The 18,905-nt window shown below is 50.6% G+C and overlaps 1 protein-coding gene across 1 annotated transcript; it reads left to right on the top strand.

Moving 5' to 3' along the window:
* Nucleotides 1–59: 59 nt before the first annotated feature.
* Nucleotides 60–17,776, top strand: LOC111943849 (uncharacterized). The gene is made up of 14 exons (XM_086853408.1): nt 60–209; nt 329–385; nt 5,462–5,558; nt 8,782–8,873; nt 11,293–12,491; nt 12,586–12,756; nt 12,840–12,918; nt 13,000–14,198; nt 14,293–14,463; nt 14,547–14,625; nt 14,707–15,905; nt 16,000–16,170; nt 16,254–16,332; nt 16,414–17,776. The coding sequence occupies exons 1-5, from the start codon at nt 60–62 to the stop codon at nt 11,551–11,553; spliced, it is 657 nt and encodes a 218-aa protein (XP_086709534.1). The 3' UTR covers nt 11,554–12,491; nt 12,586–12,756; nt 12,840–12,918; nt 13,000–14,198; nt 14,293–14,463; nt 14,547–14,625; nt 14,707–15,905; nt 16,000–16,170; nt 16,254–16,332; nt 16,414–17,776.
* The last annotated feature ends 1,129 nt before the right edge of the window (nt 17,777–18,905 follow it).

The raw sequence follows: 18,905 nt of genomic DNA, 5'->3' as shown, positions 1-18,905 counted from the left end.
GATGTTTTATTCTTTCCTCTTTCCCTTCTTGTGTGAGCTGCCTTTGAGTCAGTTATGTTATGTTGAGCTCTTGTGGGCACAGAGCGGTACTGCCGCTGTGCCCCGACCGGGGCCCTGCCCCGCTCCGCTGGGTGACGGGGGGGAGGCGGCAGCGGGAGCTACGGCAGTTCCGCGGCTGCCGAGCCTGGGGAGGGAGTGAGCGGGGCGGTGTCTGTAAATAGCAGGGAGGGGTGAAATAGCGTTAAGTGTGTAAAGTGACACGGCCGGGAGCAGGGACACGGCGCTAAAAGGAGCGGCGGCCGTGCAGGCCGGCGGCTAAGAATAACAGCAGTGGCGGGCGGCAGATCAGTTTCAGCTTCACAGACGGACTGCGGGGAGAAGGACGGTGAGCAGCAGACCCGCAGCAGGCGAGGGGCGGGCACTTAGGTATTTTGCTAAGGTGTTTACCTCGGCCAGCACCTAATCGGGCAGTCCAAGTCCCCACAGAAGAGGAACCGCTGCGAGGGAAGAGGCGCTCAGAGCCCGCAGCGAGCTGTGCACGCCCTCCCCACCACCGCTCCCTGCTCCGCGCTGCCATCGCAGCTTTGCGAGCTGGCACCACACCCGGGCGAGCTGGCGGCTACGCCCCTCCCCGCCCCCTGCCCCGAGTGCCGCTGGGGCCCTCCGATAGAGGCTCTGCGGGGGCCTTTTAGGCGGGACCTGGGCAATAGCGAGGGCCGGACAAGGGGACGGGAGTCTGGCGAGCGGGGCCCAGGGCGTCCGCGGACCCTGCGAGCACCCCTGGCTCCGCCCAACTGAGCGCCTCGCGCTCCCATGGGCCGCAGCCTCAAAGCTTCCGCCAATCCCAGTGGATTGGTTCTAGGTCAGGGTTCTAGGTTATGGTCCTAGGTTATGGTCCTAGGTTACGGTTCTAGGTCAGGGTTCTAGGTTACGGTTCTAGGTCAGGGTTCTAGGTTACGGTTCTAGGTTATGGTTCTAGGTCAGGGTTCTAGGTCATGGTTCTAGGTCATGGTTCTAGGTCAGGGCTCTAGGTCATGGTTCTAGGTCAGGGTTCTAGGTTACGGTTCTAGGTCGGGGTTCTAGGTTACGGTTCTAGGTCATGGTTCTAGGTCAGGGTTCTAGGTCATGGTTCTAGGTCAGGGTTCTAGGTCAGGGTTCTAGGTCATGGTTCTAGGACAGGGTTCTAGGTCAGGGTTCTAGGTCATGGTTCTAGGTTATGTTTCTAGGTCAGGGTTCCAGGTCAGGGTTCTAGGTCAGGGTTCTAGGTGGCCAATCACAGCCGCCCTTTGAATCCAGGCGCGGTCCCGCCAAGCTCAGCCCGCTCAGTCGTGACCCGTTCCCACTCCCCCGTTTTGCTGGGGTGCCGCTCCGGCCGCTGTCGCTTTGGGAGCCGGCGGAGCCGAGCTGCCGCAGCCCCGAGAGGTGCTGCTGGGTCCCGGGAAGGGTGGGCGGGGGCTCCCCGTTCAGGTCCCAGCCGTAACTTCGCCCAAAGAAACGGGGAGAAGGGGGGGAGCGGGTGGGATCGTGGGAGCGGGGCCTGAGGGGACAGCGGGGGGTCGTGGAGGCGAGCGCGGCGGGAATGGGCGGGCTGGGATTGGCGGGCCCGGCGCTGCCTCGGGCTGTAATTGGCTGGGCTGGCTGGCCGTGGGCTATAAATAGCGTGAGCTGGAGGGGTGCGGGCATTAGTTCGGCGGCGAGCGGTGTAGAGGCGGCGGCGGGCAGCGGCGGAGAGGCGGCGGCAGGCGGCGGTCGGCGGCGGCAGTGGCGGCGGCGTGAGCGATCCAGGGAGCGCCGGTGTGCCAGGACGGGAGCCCTGCGCTCACTGAACTGGGGAGCGTCGGTGAGGTCGGGCGCCATGCCCGCGTCTGCTGGGGCCAGCATCTGGGGGCCGGCGGTGTCCTGGGGCGGTGGGGCCGGTCATGGCCAATTCTTTCTGCCACGTCCTGGGCTTTTCGGGCGGCCGGAGGCGGGTGCGGGGTCTGGAGTGGCACAGGGAGACGAGCTGCTGCTTCTGCGGGACAGAGAGGAGCTGTTTTGTAGTTTCTGGATTGAAGATAATGTTTAAAATACCGAGAATAAAGCTGGGTTTTTTTCGTTTTTATTATTTTAGTTTGATTTTATTTAAAATAATAATGATTTTCTTTATTACGTTGCTTTGTTTTGCAAGTTTTATTAAAATAATAAAATTATTATTAATTATAATTACTTTTAACAAGATATATTGTTATCCTTATATGTATTAGTTTAACTAAGTATCAATAAATAATGATTAAATATTATCTACTATTATTAAAAACTATTTGTTAATCATTATTTAAATTAAATATTTATTATTTATTAGTTTGTTATTTACTAATCATTTAATACTATTAAATATTAATTAAATATTCATTAATAATTATTTAATTAAATATTTATCATTTATTAGTTAGCAAATATTTATTATTATTTATTGATTATTAATTAAATCTTAAATAAAATATAAATTATTAATTAATTAAATATTGATTATTTATTAGTTCATTATTATTTATTTAATTATTAATTAAATATTATTTATTAATTAATTATTAAAATTAATTAATTTAGGGGCTTTTTTTCTGGATAGCTGATGTTAATTCAGTAGAGATTGTGGGGCTGGGGCTGAAACACCCGTTGTGGGACTAGTGGAGACATAAAGCCCCAGGGTGTGGAATAAAGACCTTGGCACTGGAATCATGCTTAAACCAATGTGGGGCAATGGAAATACTGAGGCTGGAGCTGGATAAATGCCATGGGGGAAGGGGATGGAGCTGCAGCTCAGGGCCTGCAGGAGGTGCCTGGGGGATTAGCAGCCCCTGTCTGCTGGTACCAAGGAGAGTCTGAGGGTCTGGGGCCTGGGAGGGCCCAAGGGCACCTTTTGGGATGGGGGAGCAGGGGCCCAATGGCTATTCCCAGCCCCTGGTAATGCCTGGGGGGGGTGAGGGGGGGCCTTTGGGCAAGTGCTGGGCTGAGACCCAGGGGGAGGGGGAAGGTACCTGTTGGGCTTGAGGCCTCAAGTGTCCCCAAAGTTGGGCTCCCATTAGGGTGGGTAGGACAGTATCTAGAGACATTGAAGTGATAATAACTGATTTGTGGCTTTATCAACAGCCCCGGGCTGCAGTGAGAAGCAGGAGCAGCTTTCAGCCACCAGTAGTGGGAAGCTGAGGAGCTGGAACTGAGGAAGCAGAGCTGGAGCAGACAGAAACATGGTAGGGTTTAGGGTAAAACTGTTGTGGGGCTGGGATAAGGAATATGGAGCTGGGATGCAAACTGCGTGGCTGGAGCTGAAGTCAGAGTAAGGGCTGGGATAGGGCCTTGCAAAGCTGTTCCTGCAGTAAGGATGGTCAGGTTGGGGCTGGAATGTGGGTTCAAGAGCTAAACTCAAACCACAGAGAGCTAGAGCTAAAACAGAGATCCTGCCTGGAGAGCCAGAAAGCAGCATGATGTGGCACTGCTGGGAAGATGAGGAGGCAGAAGCGCAGCACAAGAGCTGGCAGTCAAATAAAGCTTGTGGGACTGAAGCTGAAATCACTGGGGCTGGTATGGGGACTGCTGCAAACACTGTTCTGAGGGCATAGTGACTGTACATGTGGGAAGCAAGCATAGAATGGTACACAATGGGGCAGGCTGTAAATACAGTAAAGATTGCTTTGGGGTTGGGATGGGGTGGGAGTGGCATTTCTCAGCCTGGAGGTGAAACCTCAGAGCTGGAACCAAGAAAAAAGACCCTTTATCTCAACCTGGAGCAGCTTCACCTACCAGAGAGGGGGAAAAAGAAGCGGATGTGGAGCTGGAAGAAGAGAGCTTGCAGTGAAATAAAGCTTGTGGGCCAAGAGCTGAAATCACTGGGGCTGGGAAAGGGCTCTCCAGGGCTAGAGCTGAATTCACTGTGGGGCTGGGATAGGGACTGATAATGCGATTGCCACTGTAGGATCTGTGTGCAGGAATCACTGTAGGCCTGTGATATGGATGTTTGGGCTAGGTCCTGTGACTGGAAATAGAACAAGATGAGTAGGGCCAAAAAAATGGGACTGTAACATGGGACCTGAAACTGGCAGTGCTGGGATTTTGCCTGCGTCTGTGATAGCCACTGTAGGGCTGGACAGGAAACCATTGCGGGGCTGGGATATTGACTGTGGGGTGGGCTTCTAGGCCCTAGGATAGGATCTGAAATGTTGCTGAGCTGGAGAAAGGAGGAAGATCCTGCTCCTTGAAGCTGGGGAAGTTTCAGCCAGCAGCATTTGAGAAACATGCATCTGGAGCTGGAAGAAGAGAGCTTGCAGTGAAATAAAGCTTGTGGGCCAAGAGCTGAAATCACTGGGGCAGGGAAAGGGTCGCTTGGACTGGAGCTGAAATCACTGTGGGGCTGGGATATAGAGACTGATAGTGGGATTGACACGGCTGGGTGAGATAACTATGTTAGCATTCATATGCTTAAATCACTGTAGGTCAGTAATACTGATGTTGTGAGAGTGTCAAAGGGTTGAGGTCAAGGGCAAAAGGTCAGGGTTCAATGGTTAAATTGAAAATCAAGGATTCAAACTTCAAGGGTCACATGTGAATGGTCAGTGTTCAAAGATGAAGAATAAAGGGTCCAAGGTCCAATGTTATGGGTTAATTTTCTAAGGTTATGTGGTTCGAGGTCAATTATCAGGGAATCAAACTTCAGAGAGCTAAAGTCAAGAGACAAAGGTCAAAATTCAGAGGTTAAGAGTAAAAGGTCAATGGGAGGTTGCCAGGGATTTGCAGGGAAGAGGAGTATTTATAAACTTTTTCCATATTTCCCTGTAATTCTGGGTGTTTGGATTTCATTTGTGCTCGTCAGGATAAGCCATAAACAAGCCCCTGAACTCTGCATCCATGTCTCAAGCACTTCCACAAAAAGGCATGTCAGCAGTGATTCTAGAGGAAAAATTAGAGGTGATAGCTTATGATCCCTGGGGAATTACATTGGGAATTATGAAACTCAAACACATGGAATTGTGGAGGTGGAATTCCATTTTCAGCCTTGGGCACGAGGAAAAGGAGAGGTGTCCTCATCCATAGCAAGGAAAGCCTGGTGCCCCAGTGTGTCAGGTGCAGACAATGAGCCGTCCAGGGAATGAGCAACAAGTTCCTTCTGCCCCTCCCCTTACCCGTAGGATGGCAACAGCACAAACTGAACTGTGAGGTTGATGAGCGCTCAGAGTAGCTCCAGGTGTGAGCAGTGAGGTTGATGAGCACTCAGAGCAGCCCCAGGTGTGAGTAGTGAGGTTGATGAGCTCTCAGAGCAGCCCCAGGTGTGAGCAGTTATGGTAAAGAATGGGTGGGTCCTGCCTGGGGCTATTTTAGGGGGAGGGTTTGTCTCACTTTGCTTGGGCACGGAGCAGTTGCAGAAGAGGGGCTTATGGTGGGCTTCCCTGGGGGTACCTCATGGAATGATACTGAGACCATCTCATAGGATCTGGGAGAACAGCTGGATGCGTTTGGACATGGAGCATTGCTTAAAGGAGGTGCCGAGGGAGAAACCTTTGTGTCTGGAAGCAGCATCGGAGCAAGTAAGCCAGTGCGAGTTCGCAGTGGGGCTTTTCTCCTTTTCCTTTTTGATTTCCTCTTGCCAGGGAGCGACAGAGCCGTGTGGAGGAGAGGCAGGCTCTGCCGAGCCGGCAGGCGGGAGCCGCGGCGTGGAGCTGTGTTCCGGCCTCGTTGTCCACTCCGGGCGCAGGGCTCGGGCACCGCCGGGGCCCCTTTGGGCTGGTCCCGGTGCCGCTGGGTGGGCCGAGCTCTCCCGGGGCCGGAGCTGCCCCCGCCTGCCGGAGGAGCCACTTTCCGGTCGGGAGCGTGGGGCTGCCCCCGGGTGCCGAGTGCCGCCGCTGCCGGGGCTCGCGTGGCTCCCCCGGTCCCCCCGCACCTGGAGCAGCACCAGCCCGGGAGCGAGTCCCGGCAGGGGCCGCTGGGGAACACTTGTGGCTTGTCAGCTTCAGAGTGCGCTGGCAGAAATCACTGGGAGGAGGGGAGGGGGAAAAGCCCGACCTTCGGGGCTTTTTGTCTCGGGGCTTTGTCGGTGTTGCTCTTTAGCCGAGCTGCGCCTTTAAATAACGATGTGGCGCCTTCCAGAAACTGTGTCTAATACCTTTTGCACCCTCACAGGAGGGCTTCGAGCTCAGGTTTTTCCATTGCTGAGTTAACTGCAGGTCTAAGCTGACAGCGTCCCGTGCATCTGGGGTGCATGAATCTGTTTGTGATGTTTATTTCCCCTGGATGCAGAGCTGGGCTTTTTGGGCAGACTGTATTTCTCAAGCCTCAGGGTTTATTTAAGCCTTACACACGATTTTCTGGAGACGCGGGCCGAGTGAGAGCTTTGTCTTGGTGCTGTACTAGAGAATGGAAAGCAGGGGGTCCCCTCAATATCCCCGTGGAAGCTGGAATGTCCGAGGGAATGGATGTGACAATTCTCGGGGCTGAACCTGGCTCCCAGCGCTCTGCAGTGTAGGATGTGAGAGAGCAGGGCCGAGGGACAGCGGGGTAGGGAGGGCGAGGTGCTTCGTGCTCTGGGTTTGGTGTTGCTGATGTTTCCAGAGCCAGAGCAGGTTGACTTGGTTCAGGTGCACTGGAACAGGATCCAAACCTTGGAAAGATTTGAGACAAACGGGGAGAAAAACGTTTTAAAATGAATATGTTTCTTAATAGAAGTCAGGTTTCAGACTGTTTTTTAATTGATTTTAAAGGAATTTTTTTTTGATGAAAAGTGAAAAAAAATGTTTATTTTAATAAGTAGGGCATAGGTAAGAGGAAAGAAAGGATGAATAATGTTAGATAATTTCTTTGTTGTGGAGAAAAGAGCAGGAGCTTTAGAAGGTTTTTCTGCACATGTGGTTTGGATGTTTTTGGAGTTGGGCTGTGGCGTTGATCTTTTTGAGCCATGGGGTGTTTTGGTGGTAGCTTGGGTTTTTGGATTGGAGTAAAGTCGAATAGTTTTAGAAGTAGTTGTTATGGTTCTGGTAATTATTTTGTATTCACTAATAAATGAGAAATTAGTTTGAAAAAGTAAAAAATGCATTTTTTGTTGTGTTAAACAGTAGAGTTGAGAGAGAATTTGAGTGAGGCTGTATTAGTATTGTATATAGATTGTATGTTCAAAGAATTTTTTCTTTTTTAGTTTTGAAGTTACAGAATTTATGTTTGGGCATAAAGCGGATGATGAGGATATAATATAATGTAATTTAAGGACATTTTATTTTTTATTGTATATATTTGGCTTAGAGGTCAAATTAATGTTTATTAAATTTAAATATGCCTTTAAGCAGATACAGGTAAATATAAATAGTGGCGGTAATATTTAGTAAGCAGAGATATTTATATGTGATTTTTATTCAATATTAGATTTTTTTGGTGGTACACAGTGTGTTGTTTGATTTGTTTGTGTTGTATACTGTGTGAAATTTATTTTTTGAATAAAGATGATTCTATGAATGGGTTTGTATTTTAGGCAGAATCAATTAAAATAGATTTTGATATGTATTACTGGGTTTTGTTTATTGTATGTTGGGGTTCAGATTGGGTAGGGTTTGTTTGGTTAGCTCAGTTTTGGGTGTTAATTAGGTGGCTTTTGTTAGATGCAGTTTTCAATTTTTGAAAGTTTTTTATTGACTGGTTTTAAGGTGACTTAGTAATTAATTGTATCACTTTATTTTGTTTGTAGTTGGTGTATAATAATGTATATGTTCTATTTATTTAATGTTGTGTTTTCTAGTTTAGGTGTTGATGATAAGTTTGGATTTCTTTCTGTTGTGTTTCTTAGTTTCATTTCTGGGGGCAGGCATTTATATGGTGGATTTTTATAGGTATATTTTTGGGGGTGATGCTTTTTAATTTTTTAGTAGTTTAGATTGGTTTTTTGTTTTTAATGAGCTATTAAATTTTTTTATAGAGTATTGGTGAGTATTTAGGTATTAGCATAAAGGTAGGGCTTTGGGGCTTTTTTCTGCTAATGTTTAGGGTTAGTTGAATGGTTTTGAGTTTAGCGAGTTGGTCTGATTATTTTTTAATAGTTGGTGTGATTTGTTGTGTGGAGTTCAATAGCGTTGTTTTTTATTTATGTCTAACTTTGCTGATGTGATAAGAACTGTTAGTGAAAGAGCCTAGCATCTGTTTTTGCTGGTAGTTGGTTGTACGGTGTTGGTTTTGTTTGTGTTGCCTGTTTTGGGTTTTTTTGTTAGTGAGATTAAAGTTTTTATTTTGGGGTTAATTTGTGATTATTTTAAAGATTTTAGGGCAATTTAGGTTTTTGATTCGGGGGTGCTGTGATGAGAGTACTTTGTTTTATGTAGTATTGGTGATGTGGATAGAGGGAATATTTGTTATGAAAATTTATTTTAGTATTGTTAGTTGAAGTGTTAGGATGAGTTGTGTTTCAGTGTTGAGTCTTTGAGGGGGTTAAGATTTTTTTCCCTTGGTTGGTGGAGGTATTGTGATTTTATTGATGACATTGGTGGGAATTTGATGCTGTTTGTTTTTTGGTTATTTTTAGGAATATGACTTTTGTAGTAGGCTTGGAAGAATTCACTTTATTTCAAGACATACTAGTTTAGTGATGTAAAGGTTCCCATATTAACTTGTCAGTGTCTTAGATTTTTTTTTCTTATTTAGGTTTTCCAGAATTTACCGATAATTTAGCAATCAAGCAGGGATGGCACCTCATTCTTGAAAAGATGGCCATGGAAAAACCTGTGTCTAACAACACGTACCTGACAGAGGGCAACAATTTTGCCGTTATTACAGGGCCAAATACGAGTGGCAAAACAACGTTGGCATGGAACTGCTGCAGGAGAGGAGTTTCTGATGGGCTCCCAGTGGCATCTGATGGAGTGACGGTGAGAGCATCTCATAGGGTCTGGGGGAGCACCTGGATGCACTTAGACTTGGAGTACTGCTTAAAAGAGGTGGTGATGGACAAAGCTTTTTGCCAGGAAGCAGCACCTGAACAGCTGAGCTAGTGTGGATTTGCAGGGGTGATCTTTCTCCTTTTCCCTTTTGATTTCATCGTGGCAGTCCCTCCCCGGTGCCCTCAATCTGTCAAATGAATTCCAAGAAAAAAAGGCTGAGCAAACAGTGAAAAGAAGGGGTATAGGTAAGGTGGAGTTCGGGTGTACCCCACCCCAAACAGCAGCCCTAACAGTGCTCCTGTTTCCTTGAGACAGCTGCAGGCAGGAACCCTAAAGCAGCAGAGTGCCAGAACCCACGAGAGGTGTAGGCAGTTTCCTGGTGCTAGGGCCAGCCAGGAAGAGATAGTGGGGGGACGATCCGCAGGGTTGGGGAAACAGGGGGTTTCCCGCCCCGCCCCACCCTGGGCTCTCTGTCCCTCCGCAGCCGGGGATTGCTCCCACCCCTCCTCGAGGCGGCGGTTGGTAAGGCTTCGTGCCTGGCCTCCGCAAAGAGTTCGGCTCTGTCAGCCTCTGCCCTGTCTCAGGGCCAAACTTAGGTAGGGTAGGGAGCAACTGTGGATTGCCTGGTCCGGGCTAAGGGACATCTCTTGGGGCCTATGGATAAGGAGCATCCCCGGTTGCAAGCGTAGGGTTGTAAGTTTGTAGGGTTCAGTGGGGCAGCTTGTCAGTGACACAGAGAGGCTGAGGGAGGGCTTCAGAGGTCAAGGGCTTGAGGGCTGGAGACAAACAGTGAAAATAAAAGGGGTACAGGTTGGGATATAAGGTAGAGTACAGGACTATTCAAACCCTAAACAGTAGCCCTAACAGCGCTCCCGTTTCCTTGAGACAGCTGCAGGCAGGAACCCTAAAGCAGCAGAGTGCCAGAATCCACGAGAGGTGCAGGCAGTTTCCTGGTGCTAGGGCCAGCCAGGAAGAGATAGTGGGGGGACGATCCGTAGGGTTGGGGAAACAGGGGGTTTCCCGCCCCGCCCCACCCTGGGCTCTCTGTCCCTCCGCAGCCGGGGATTGCTCCCACCCCTCCTCGAGGCGGCGGTTGGTAAGGCTTCGTGCCTGGCCTCCGCAAAGAGTTCGGCTCTGTCAGCCTCTGCCCTGTCTCAGGGCCAAACTTAGGTAGGGTAGGGAGCAACTGTGGATTGCCTGGTCCGGGCTAAGGGACATCTCTTGGGGCCTATGGATAAGGAGCATCCCCGGTTGCAAGCGTAGGGTTGTAAGTTTGTAGGGTTCAGTGGGGCAGCTTGTCAGTGACACAGAGAGGCTGAGGGAGGGCTTCAGAGGTCAAGGGCTTGAGGGCTGGAGACAAACAGTGAAAATAAAAGGGGTACAGGTTGGGATATAAGGTAGAGTACAGGACTATTCAAACCCTAAACAGTAGCCCTAACAGCGCTCCCGTTTCCTTGAGACAGCTGCAGGCAGGAACCCTAAAGCAGCAGAGTGCCAGAATCCACGAGAGGTGCAGGCAGTTTCCTGGTGCTAGGGCCAGCCAGGAAGAGATAGTGGGGGGACGATCCGTAGGGTTGGGGAAACAGGGGGTTTCCCGCCCCGCCCCACCCTGGGCTCTCTGTCCCTCCGCAGCCGGGGATTGCTCCCACCCCTCCTCGAGGCGGCGGTTGGTAAGGCTTCGTGCCTGGCCTCCGCAAAGAGTTCGGCTCTGTCAGCCTCTGCCCTGTCTCAGGGCCAAACTTAGGTAGGGTAGGGAGCAACTGTGGATTGCCTGGTCCGGGCTAAGGGACATCTCTTGGGGCCTATGGATAAGGAGCATCCCCGGTTGCAAGCGTAGGGTTGTAAGTTTGTAGGGTTCAGTGGGGCAGCTTGTCAGTGACACAGAGAGGCTGAGGGAGGGCTTCAGAGGTCAAGGGCTTGAGGGCTGGAGACAAACAGTGAAAATAAAAGGGGTACAGGTTGGGATATAAGGTAGAGTACAGGACTATTCAAACCCTAAACAGTAGCCCTAACAGCGCTCCCGTTTCCTTGAGACAGCTGCAGGCAGGAACCCTAAAGCAGCAGAGTGCCAGAATCCACGAGAGGTGCAGGCAGTTTCCTGGTGCTAGGGCCAGCCAGGAAGCGATAGTGAGTGCTCGGGCCTGCTGGTGTCATATAAGTTGGGGTTTCTATCCTTGGGGTACACTGGGCTCCCTGTCCCTCACTGACTGGAGAGTCTTCCTCCCCTCCTTGAGGTGGTGGTAATTTGGCTGTGTCAGCCAATACTGCTGTGAAGCAAGCCTCTGCCTCCCTGTGGGGTGAAGTGTGCGGCCCATGAACCTGGGCATTCTCTAGAGAAGGTAAGTGCTGGATTTTCACAGATGTCCCACTAAGATCCTGCATTGATATTTGGTCTTCTTGGTTGTAGCTGACGGAGAGACGACAGCCTGGCGATGGCAGGAACTTCCCGGATAGCCAGGCGGCCTTCCTTGGCGCTTCGTGTGGATCCTCCCCACCGGGCATGCGAGAGCCGAGTCGAAGGCTACGACCCGCGGAGGGGATGAAAGCGGGGTGCCGGGACGGGACATGTGACCTGGGATTTTTGAGTCAGCTTTGGGGACGGGGAGGTCCAGGCTGTGGCCCCTTAGGCCGCACGGTGGGAGAGCCTCACTTTTGTTCACAGTGCTGAGGTGTGCAGGACAGAGCAGCCTCTGGGCGCGTCGTGTCACTTGTCCGTTGTGCCTTCTGTGTCTTTTGTGCCTCTTGTGTTGTACGTGCCTTGCCCTATCTCTTCTGGGGGCTTGCCAGAAACCCCAGCATCACACTTATAGCATCTCCAATCTCTGGGCTCCTCGGCTCGGCAGCTCTCAGAGGCCTTGGAATCGCGTCTCTTTTGAAAAGCATCCGATCGGATGTCTTTTAGATGTCTTGTTCCGAGCTGTGTCAACAGCCGTGCGCCGCGAGGATCCATTGTTGCGGCTTAGGACTTGAAGAAACGCAAAGATAGGTAGAGGATTGCTGCCATAAGATTCTTGGGCATCCGTCTTGGCGGTTCCTGGAGTTTGTCATTCCGTCAGCATCTTCTTCCTCCCGGGTTCTGTGAGCTTCATCAGCTCGCCTTCATTCTCACCCGGCTCATCTCGTTCCGCATTCTCTCAGTCCTTGCGGCCGTTCTTGTGGCCCAGAGTTTTGTCTCCCCATTGTGTCCCCTCGTCTGTTGTCTGGTGTGTCACGGGTGTCTGGGTGTAGTTGTCCCGGAGCTGCTCTGCCCTGCTGCCCAGCCTGGCTGTAGGTGTAAAAGGCCAAGTCCCAGGCCCCTGTAATTTGAAATTTGTGATGTAGGGTGGAGTTGGGGTCTAGAACATATTCCTAGATCAACACAAGATGTCTGGAGCTGTGAAGTTCCCCTGCAGCACTTTGACTTTTGTCTCAGCTTTCTTTCAGATGCGGATGGATGAAATCGGTGGCCGAGAGCCCCAGCCAGGGTAAGGGGGTTCCCCCAAGAAGGTAAGTCAATGTTTGTCTTTGCAGGGCAACTGGAACCGGTCACTGTGTTACAGGTCTCCTCTTTGTCTTTATTTTTAGGAAATAGAGCCGGCCAGCAGCAGTCAAGGTGAAGCGGGCAAGGTGAGCGTTGACCGGTGGAGGGAGGCTGTTGTTATCGCTGGGCTCTCAGTTTCTGGTGCGACGCCAAGCGTCCCTTCTTGTTTGCGTGCTTTAGGCGGTCCAGTCGCGTTTCGTCGAGACCCCGTCGCCAGCCGGCCGGCACGGCACGCCTGCTTCGCCGCTCCCGTGAGCCCTGCGGAAGCGTTACAGGGACCGCGTGACGGAGCCTTTTCCACGTAAAGGGGGGCCGTGTGGGTGGCCTTCAGGAACGGGCCGAGGGCTTCCCGTGAGTTGGGGATGTCGGGAGGAGGAGCGAGGGCCTGTTCAAGTTTCAGCAATGCCACATCACTTTTTTTTCTCTTAACTCAGGCGGGCCCTGCGACGACGGTGTCTGGTCCCGGCGTGGCCGTATCGTGCGGCCTCAGGACACGGCCGTTCGCAGGACACCGTGAGTAGCAGAATTGTTGGGTTTTGGCCGATGCCCTGCGCAGCAAGATCAGCTGCTGATTTTCTGTTTGATTTTTTGTAGCTGACGGAGAGACGACAGCCTGGCGATGGCAGGAACTTCCCGGATAGCCAGGCGGCCTTCCTTGGCGCTTCGTGTGGATCCTCCCCACCGGGCATGCGAGAGCCGAGTCGAAGGCTACGACCCGCGGAGGGGATGAAAGCGGGGTGCCGGGACGGGACATGTGACCTGGGATTTTTGAGTCAGCTTTGGGGACGGGGAGGTCCAGGCTGTGGCCCCTTAGGCCGCACGGTGGGAGAGCCTCACTTTTGTTCACAGTGCTGAGGTGTGCAGGACAGAGCAGCCTCTGGGCGCGTCGTGTCACTTGTCCGTTGTGCCTTCTGTGTCTTTTGTGCCTCTTGTGTTGTACGTGCCTTGCCCTATCTCTTCTGGGGGCTTGCCAGAAACCCCAGCATCACACTTATAGCATCTCCAATCTCTGGGCTCCTCGGCTCGGCAGCTCTCAGAGGCCTTGGAATCGCGTCTCTTTTGAAAAGCATCCGATCGGATGTCTTTTAGATGTCTTGTTCCGAGCTGTGTCAACAGCCGTGCGCCGCGAGGATCCATTGTTGCGGCTTAGGACTTGAAGAAACGCAAAGATAGGTAGAGGATTGCTGCCATAAGATTCTTGGGCATCCGTCTTGGCGGTTCCTGGAGTTTGTCATTCCGTCAGCATCTTCTTCCTCCCGGGTTCTGTGAGCTTCATCAGCTCGCCTTCATTCTCACCCGGCTCATCTCGTTCCGCATTCTCTCAGTCCTTGCGGCCGTTCTTGTGGCCCAGAGTTTTGTCTCCCCATTGTGTCCCCTCGTCTGTTGTCTGGTGTGTCACGGGTGTCTGGGTGTAGTTGTCCCGGAGCTGCTCTGCCCTGCTGCCCAGCCTGGCTGTAGGTGTAAAAGGCCAAGTCCCAGGCCCCTGTAATTTGAAATTTGTGATGTAGGGTGGAGTTGGGGTCTAGAACATATTCCTAGATCAACACAAGATGTCTGGAGCTGTGAAGTTCCCCTGCAGCACTTTGACTTTTGTCTCAGCTTTCTTTCAGATGCGGATGGATGAAATCGGTGGCCGAGAGCCCCAGCCAGGGTAAGGGGGTTCCCCCAAGAAGGTAAGTCAATGTTTGTCTTTGCAGGGCAACTGGAACCGGTCACTGTGTTACAGGTCTCCTCTTTGTCTTTATTTTTAGGAAATAGAGCCGGCCAGCAGCAGTCAAGGTGAAGCGGGCAAGGTGAGCGTTGACCGGTGGAGGGAGGCTGTTGTTATCGCTGGGCTCTCAGTTTCTGGTGCGACGCCAAGCGTCCCTTCTTGTTTGCGTGCTTTAGGCGGTCCAGTCGCGTTTCGTCGAGACCCCGTCGCCAGCCGGCCGGCACGGCACGCCTGCTTCGCCGCTCCCGTGAGCCCTGCGGAAGCGTTACAGGGACCGCGTGACGGAGCCTTTTCCACGTAAAGGGGGGCCGTGTGGGTGGCCTTCAGGAACGGGCCGAGGGCTTCCCGTGAGTTGGGGATGTCGGGAGGAGGAGCGAGGGCCTGTTCAAGTTTCAGCAATGCCACATCACTTTTTTTTCTCTTAACTCAGGCGGGCCCTGCGACGACGGTGTCTGGTCCCGGCGTGGCCGTATCGTGCGGCCTCAGGACACGGCCGTTCGCAGGACACCGTGAGTAGCAGAATTGTTGGGTTTTGGCCGATGCCCTGCGCAGCAAGATCAGCTGCTGATTTTCTGTTTGATTTTTTGTAGCTGACGGAGAGACGACAGCCTGGCGATGGCAGGAACTTCCCGGATAGCCAGGCGGCCTTCCTTGGCGCTTCGTGTGGATCCTCCCCACCGGGCATGCGAGAGCCGAGTCGAAGGCTACGACCCGCGGAGGGGATGAAAGCGGGGTGCCGGGACGGGACATGTGACCTGGGATTTTTGAGTCAGCTTTGGGGACGGGGAGGTCCAGGCTGTGGCCCCTTAGGCCGCACGGTGGGAGAGCCTCACTTTTGTTCACAGTGCTGAGGTGTGCAGGACAGAGCAGCCTCTGGGCGCGTCGTGTCACTTGTCCGTTGTGCCTTCTGTGTCTTTTGTGCCTCTTGTGTTGTACGTGCCTTGCCCTATCTCTTCTGGGGGCTTGCCAGAAACCCCAGCATCACACTTATAGCATCTCCAATCTCTGGGCTCCTCGGCTCGGCAGCTCTCAGAGGCCTTGGAATCGCGTCTCTTTTGAAAAGCATCCGATCGGATGTCTTTTAGATGTCTTGTTCCGAGCTGTGTCAACAGCCGTGCGCCGCGAGGATCCATTGTTGCGGCTTAGGACTTGAAGAAACGCAAAGATAGGTAGAGGATTGCTGCCATAAGATTCTTGGGCATCCGTCTTGGCGGTTCCTGGAGTTTGTCATTCCGTCAGCATCTTCTTCCTCCCGGGTTCTGTGAGCTTCATCAGCTCGCCTTCATTCTCACCCGGCTCATCTCGTTCCGCATTCTCTCAGTCCTTGCGGCCGTTCTTGTGGCCCAGAGTTTTGTCTCCCCATTGTGTCCCCTCGTCTGTTGTCTGGTGTGTCACGGGTGTCTGGGTGTAGTTGTCCCGGAGCTGCTCTGCCCTGCTGCCCAGCCTGGCTGTAGGTGTAAAAGGCCAAGTCCCAGGCCCCTGTAATTTGAAATTTGTGATGTAGGGTGGAGTTGGGGTCTAGAACATATTCCTAGATCAACACAAGATGTCTGGAGCTGTGAAGTTCCCCTGCAGCACTTTGACTTTTGTCTCAGCTTTCTTTCAGATGCGGATGGATGAAATCGGTGGCCGAGAGCCCCAGCCAGGGTAAGGGGGTTCCCCCAAGAAGGTAAGTCAATGTTTGTCTTTGCAGGGCAACTGGAACCGGTCACTGTGTTACAGGTCTCCTCTTTGTCTTTATTTTTAGGAAATAGAGCCGGCCAGCAGCAGTCAAGGTGAAGCGGGCAAGGTGAGCGTTGACCGGTGGAGGGAGGCTGTTGTTATCGCTGGGCTCTCAGTTTCTGGTGCGACGCCAAGCGTCCCTTCTTGTTTGCGTGCTTTAGGCGGTCCAGTCGCGTTTCGTCGAGACCCCGTCGCCAGCCGGCCGGCACGGCACGCCTGCTTCGCCGCTCCCGTGAGCCCTGCGGAAGCGTTACAGGGACCGCGTGACGGAGCCTTTTCCACGTAAAGGGGGGCCGTGTGGGTGGCCTTCAGGAACGGGCCGAGGGCTTCCCGTGAGTTGGGGATGTCGGGAGGAGGAGCGAGGGCCTGTTCAAGTTTCAGCAATGCCACATCACTTTTTTTTCTCTTAACTCAGGCGCGCCCTGCGACGACGGTGTCTGGTCCCGGCGTGGCCGTATCGTGCGGCCTCAGGACACGGCCGTTCGCAGGACACCGTGAGTAGCAGAATTGTTGGGTTTTGGCCGATGCCCTGCGCAGCAAGATCAGCTGCTGATTTTCTGTTTGATTTTTTGTAGCTGACGGAGAGACGACAGCCTGGCGATGGCAGGAACTTCCCGGATAGCCAGGCGGCCTTCCTTGGCGCTTCGTGTGGATCCTCCCCACCGGGCATGCGAGAGCCGAGTCGAAGGCTACGACCCGCGGAGGGGATGAAAGCGGGGTGCCGGGACGGGACATGTGACCTGGGATTTTTGAGTCAGCTTTGGGGACGGGGAGGTCCAGGCTGTGGCCCCTTAGGCCGCACGGTGGGAGAGCCTCACTTTTGTTCACAGTGCTGAGGTGTGCAGGACAGAGCAGCCTCGGGGCGCGTCGTGTCACTTGTCCGTTGTGCCTTCTGTGTCTTTTGTGCCTCTTGTGTTGTACGTGCCTTGCCCTATCTCTTCTGGGGGCTTGCCAGAAACCCCAGCATCACACTTATAGCATCTCCAATCTCTGGGCTCCTCGGCTCGGCAGCTCTCAGAGGCCTTGGAATCGCGTCTCTTTTGAAAAGCATCCGATCGGATGTCTTTTAGATGTCTTGTTCCGAGCTGTGTCAACAGCCGTGCGCCGCGAGGATCCATTGTTGCGGCTTAGGACTTGAAGAAACGCAAAGATAGGTAGAGGATTGCTGCCATAAGATTCTTGGGCATCCGTCTTGGCGGTTCCTGGAGTTTGTCATTCCGTCAGCATCTTCTTCCTCCCGGGTTCTGTGAGCTTCATCAGCTCGCCTTCATTCTCACCCGGCTCATCTCGTTCCGCATTCTCTCAGTCCTTGCGGCCGTTCTTGTGGCCCAGAGTTTTGTCTCCCCATTGTGTCCCCTCGTCTGTTGTCTGGTGTGTCACGGGTGTCTGGGTGTAGTTGTCCCGGAGCTGCTCTGCCCTGCTGCCCAGCCTGGCTGTAGGTGTAAAAGGCCAAGTCCCAGGCCCCTGTAATTTGAAATTTGTGATGTAGGGTGGAGTTGGGGTCTAGAACATATTCCTAGATCAACACAAGATGTCTGGAGCTGTGAAGTTATCCTGCAGTGCTTTGAGTTTTTTCTTAGCTTTCTAAGCATTTTATTATTTGCTGCCCAATGTGGGGTTCAGAAGAGTTAGGAAAACCTATGCTAATTATGTTGTATTGGTACTTACTGTGTGTTGGGATAAAGGACTTTGTAATGGTGTTACTTAATTCATGTCTCTCAGGGTGGAGGCCTTTATGTTGTTCTAGTCTCTGAGCTTTTTTGACGTTTTAATGCCTTTCTTGTCCCTAAGTTTATTTTCTTATTCAAAAATAACTCAAATACTGTCCCTACTACATAACTTTCACAGTAAAAGAGCACAGATTAAAATAGCTATTATGCTAAGCTCAGTAATAATGATGGATAAAAACTTTATAAAAGTACTGAAGTTTGTACCAAATAGCTTTAGTTTATTGTTTCTTTGGCCTACCCTACATCCCAATCCCAGTAACATGTTTTAAAAGTGTATTAGTAATTATACCCAGTTTATTAGAAGAGGAGCTAAAAAAACCCACTACATTCTTTTTACTAATAATTCATACCACATCATAAAAGTAAAACAAAACACAAAAAGCTACATAAAACCTAACACAACCAAATCTGCTTAAAAAAACCTCAACAACTTACTAAACTGAAAACCATTCAATGAGCCCTAAGCATTACTAAAAACAACCTAACCAAATTGCTACCTTCTGATTCATAAATAATAATCAATGCTCTATAAAAATAAAGACCTCATTAACAATAAAAAAATTAAACTACTAAAAAAATAAGAAATCACTACAAAAACTAACTACCTTTAAAATCCATCATATAAATATTCATATCCCCAAAAATACAACTAATAAAAACCACCAAAGCAAAAAACAGGTACATGCAACTACAAAAAAAAAAAAAAAAAGATCAAAAATAAACTGCAATTAACCATACAGGAACAATTTGGTTTTAACTCAATAATCTCATAATACCTTGAATCATCAAAATAAAAATACTATCTCCAAATAAACACAAAACCAAAAAATAAATGTAACCATAAACAATATTTTTCACATTATCCCTAAGTTTAAAACATACTACAATCAAACAAATGAACCCCCTCTAAGAAACAATAATCCAAATAGAAATATAAGAAACCTAACAAATTAGCTACATTACTGTACCCCAAACACACCAAAATAAACACTACATACTCACAATAATAAAAAAAATCACTAAATAAATAAAAACGTACCCTATACCTCACACTGCTACTCAAAACATCATCCTTAACCTCAAAAAACAAGCCCTTTAAAAACATAATACCCCTAAAAAATTAAATCAAACCATAAAACTCATTTCAAAAACAACCTTATCAGCACCTAAACTAAAAACCATAATATTCAGTAAATATACCATATCCCCTACCATGCACCAAGTACAAAAAAAAAACCAAACCAAAAAACTATTAAAAACCTTCTTAAAAACATTAAATAAAAAAGTCTTTCAAATAGTAAAAAACATCTAGCAAAAGCCACCTAATTCATTAACAC

Source organism: Cyanistes caeruleus, chromosome 16 (assembly GCF_971803275.1).
Source record: "Cyanistes caeruleus chromosome 16, bCyaCae1.hap1.1, whole genome shotgun sequence".
Taxonomy (NCBI): Eukaryota; Metazoa; Chordata; class Aves; order Passeriformes; family Paridae; genus Cyanistes; species Cyanistes caeruleus.
This window is presented reverse-complemented; position numbering and strand designations above follow the sequence as displayed.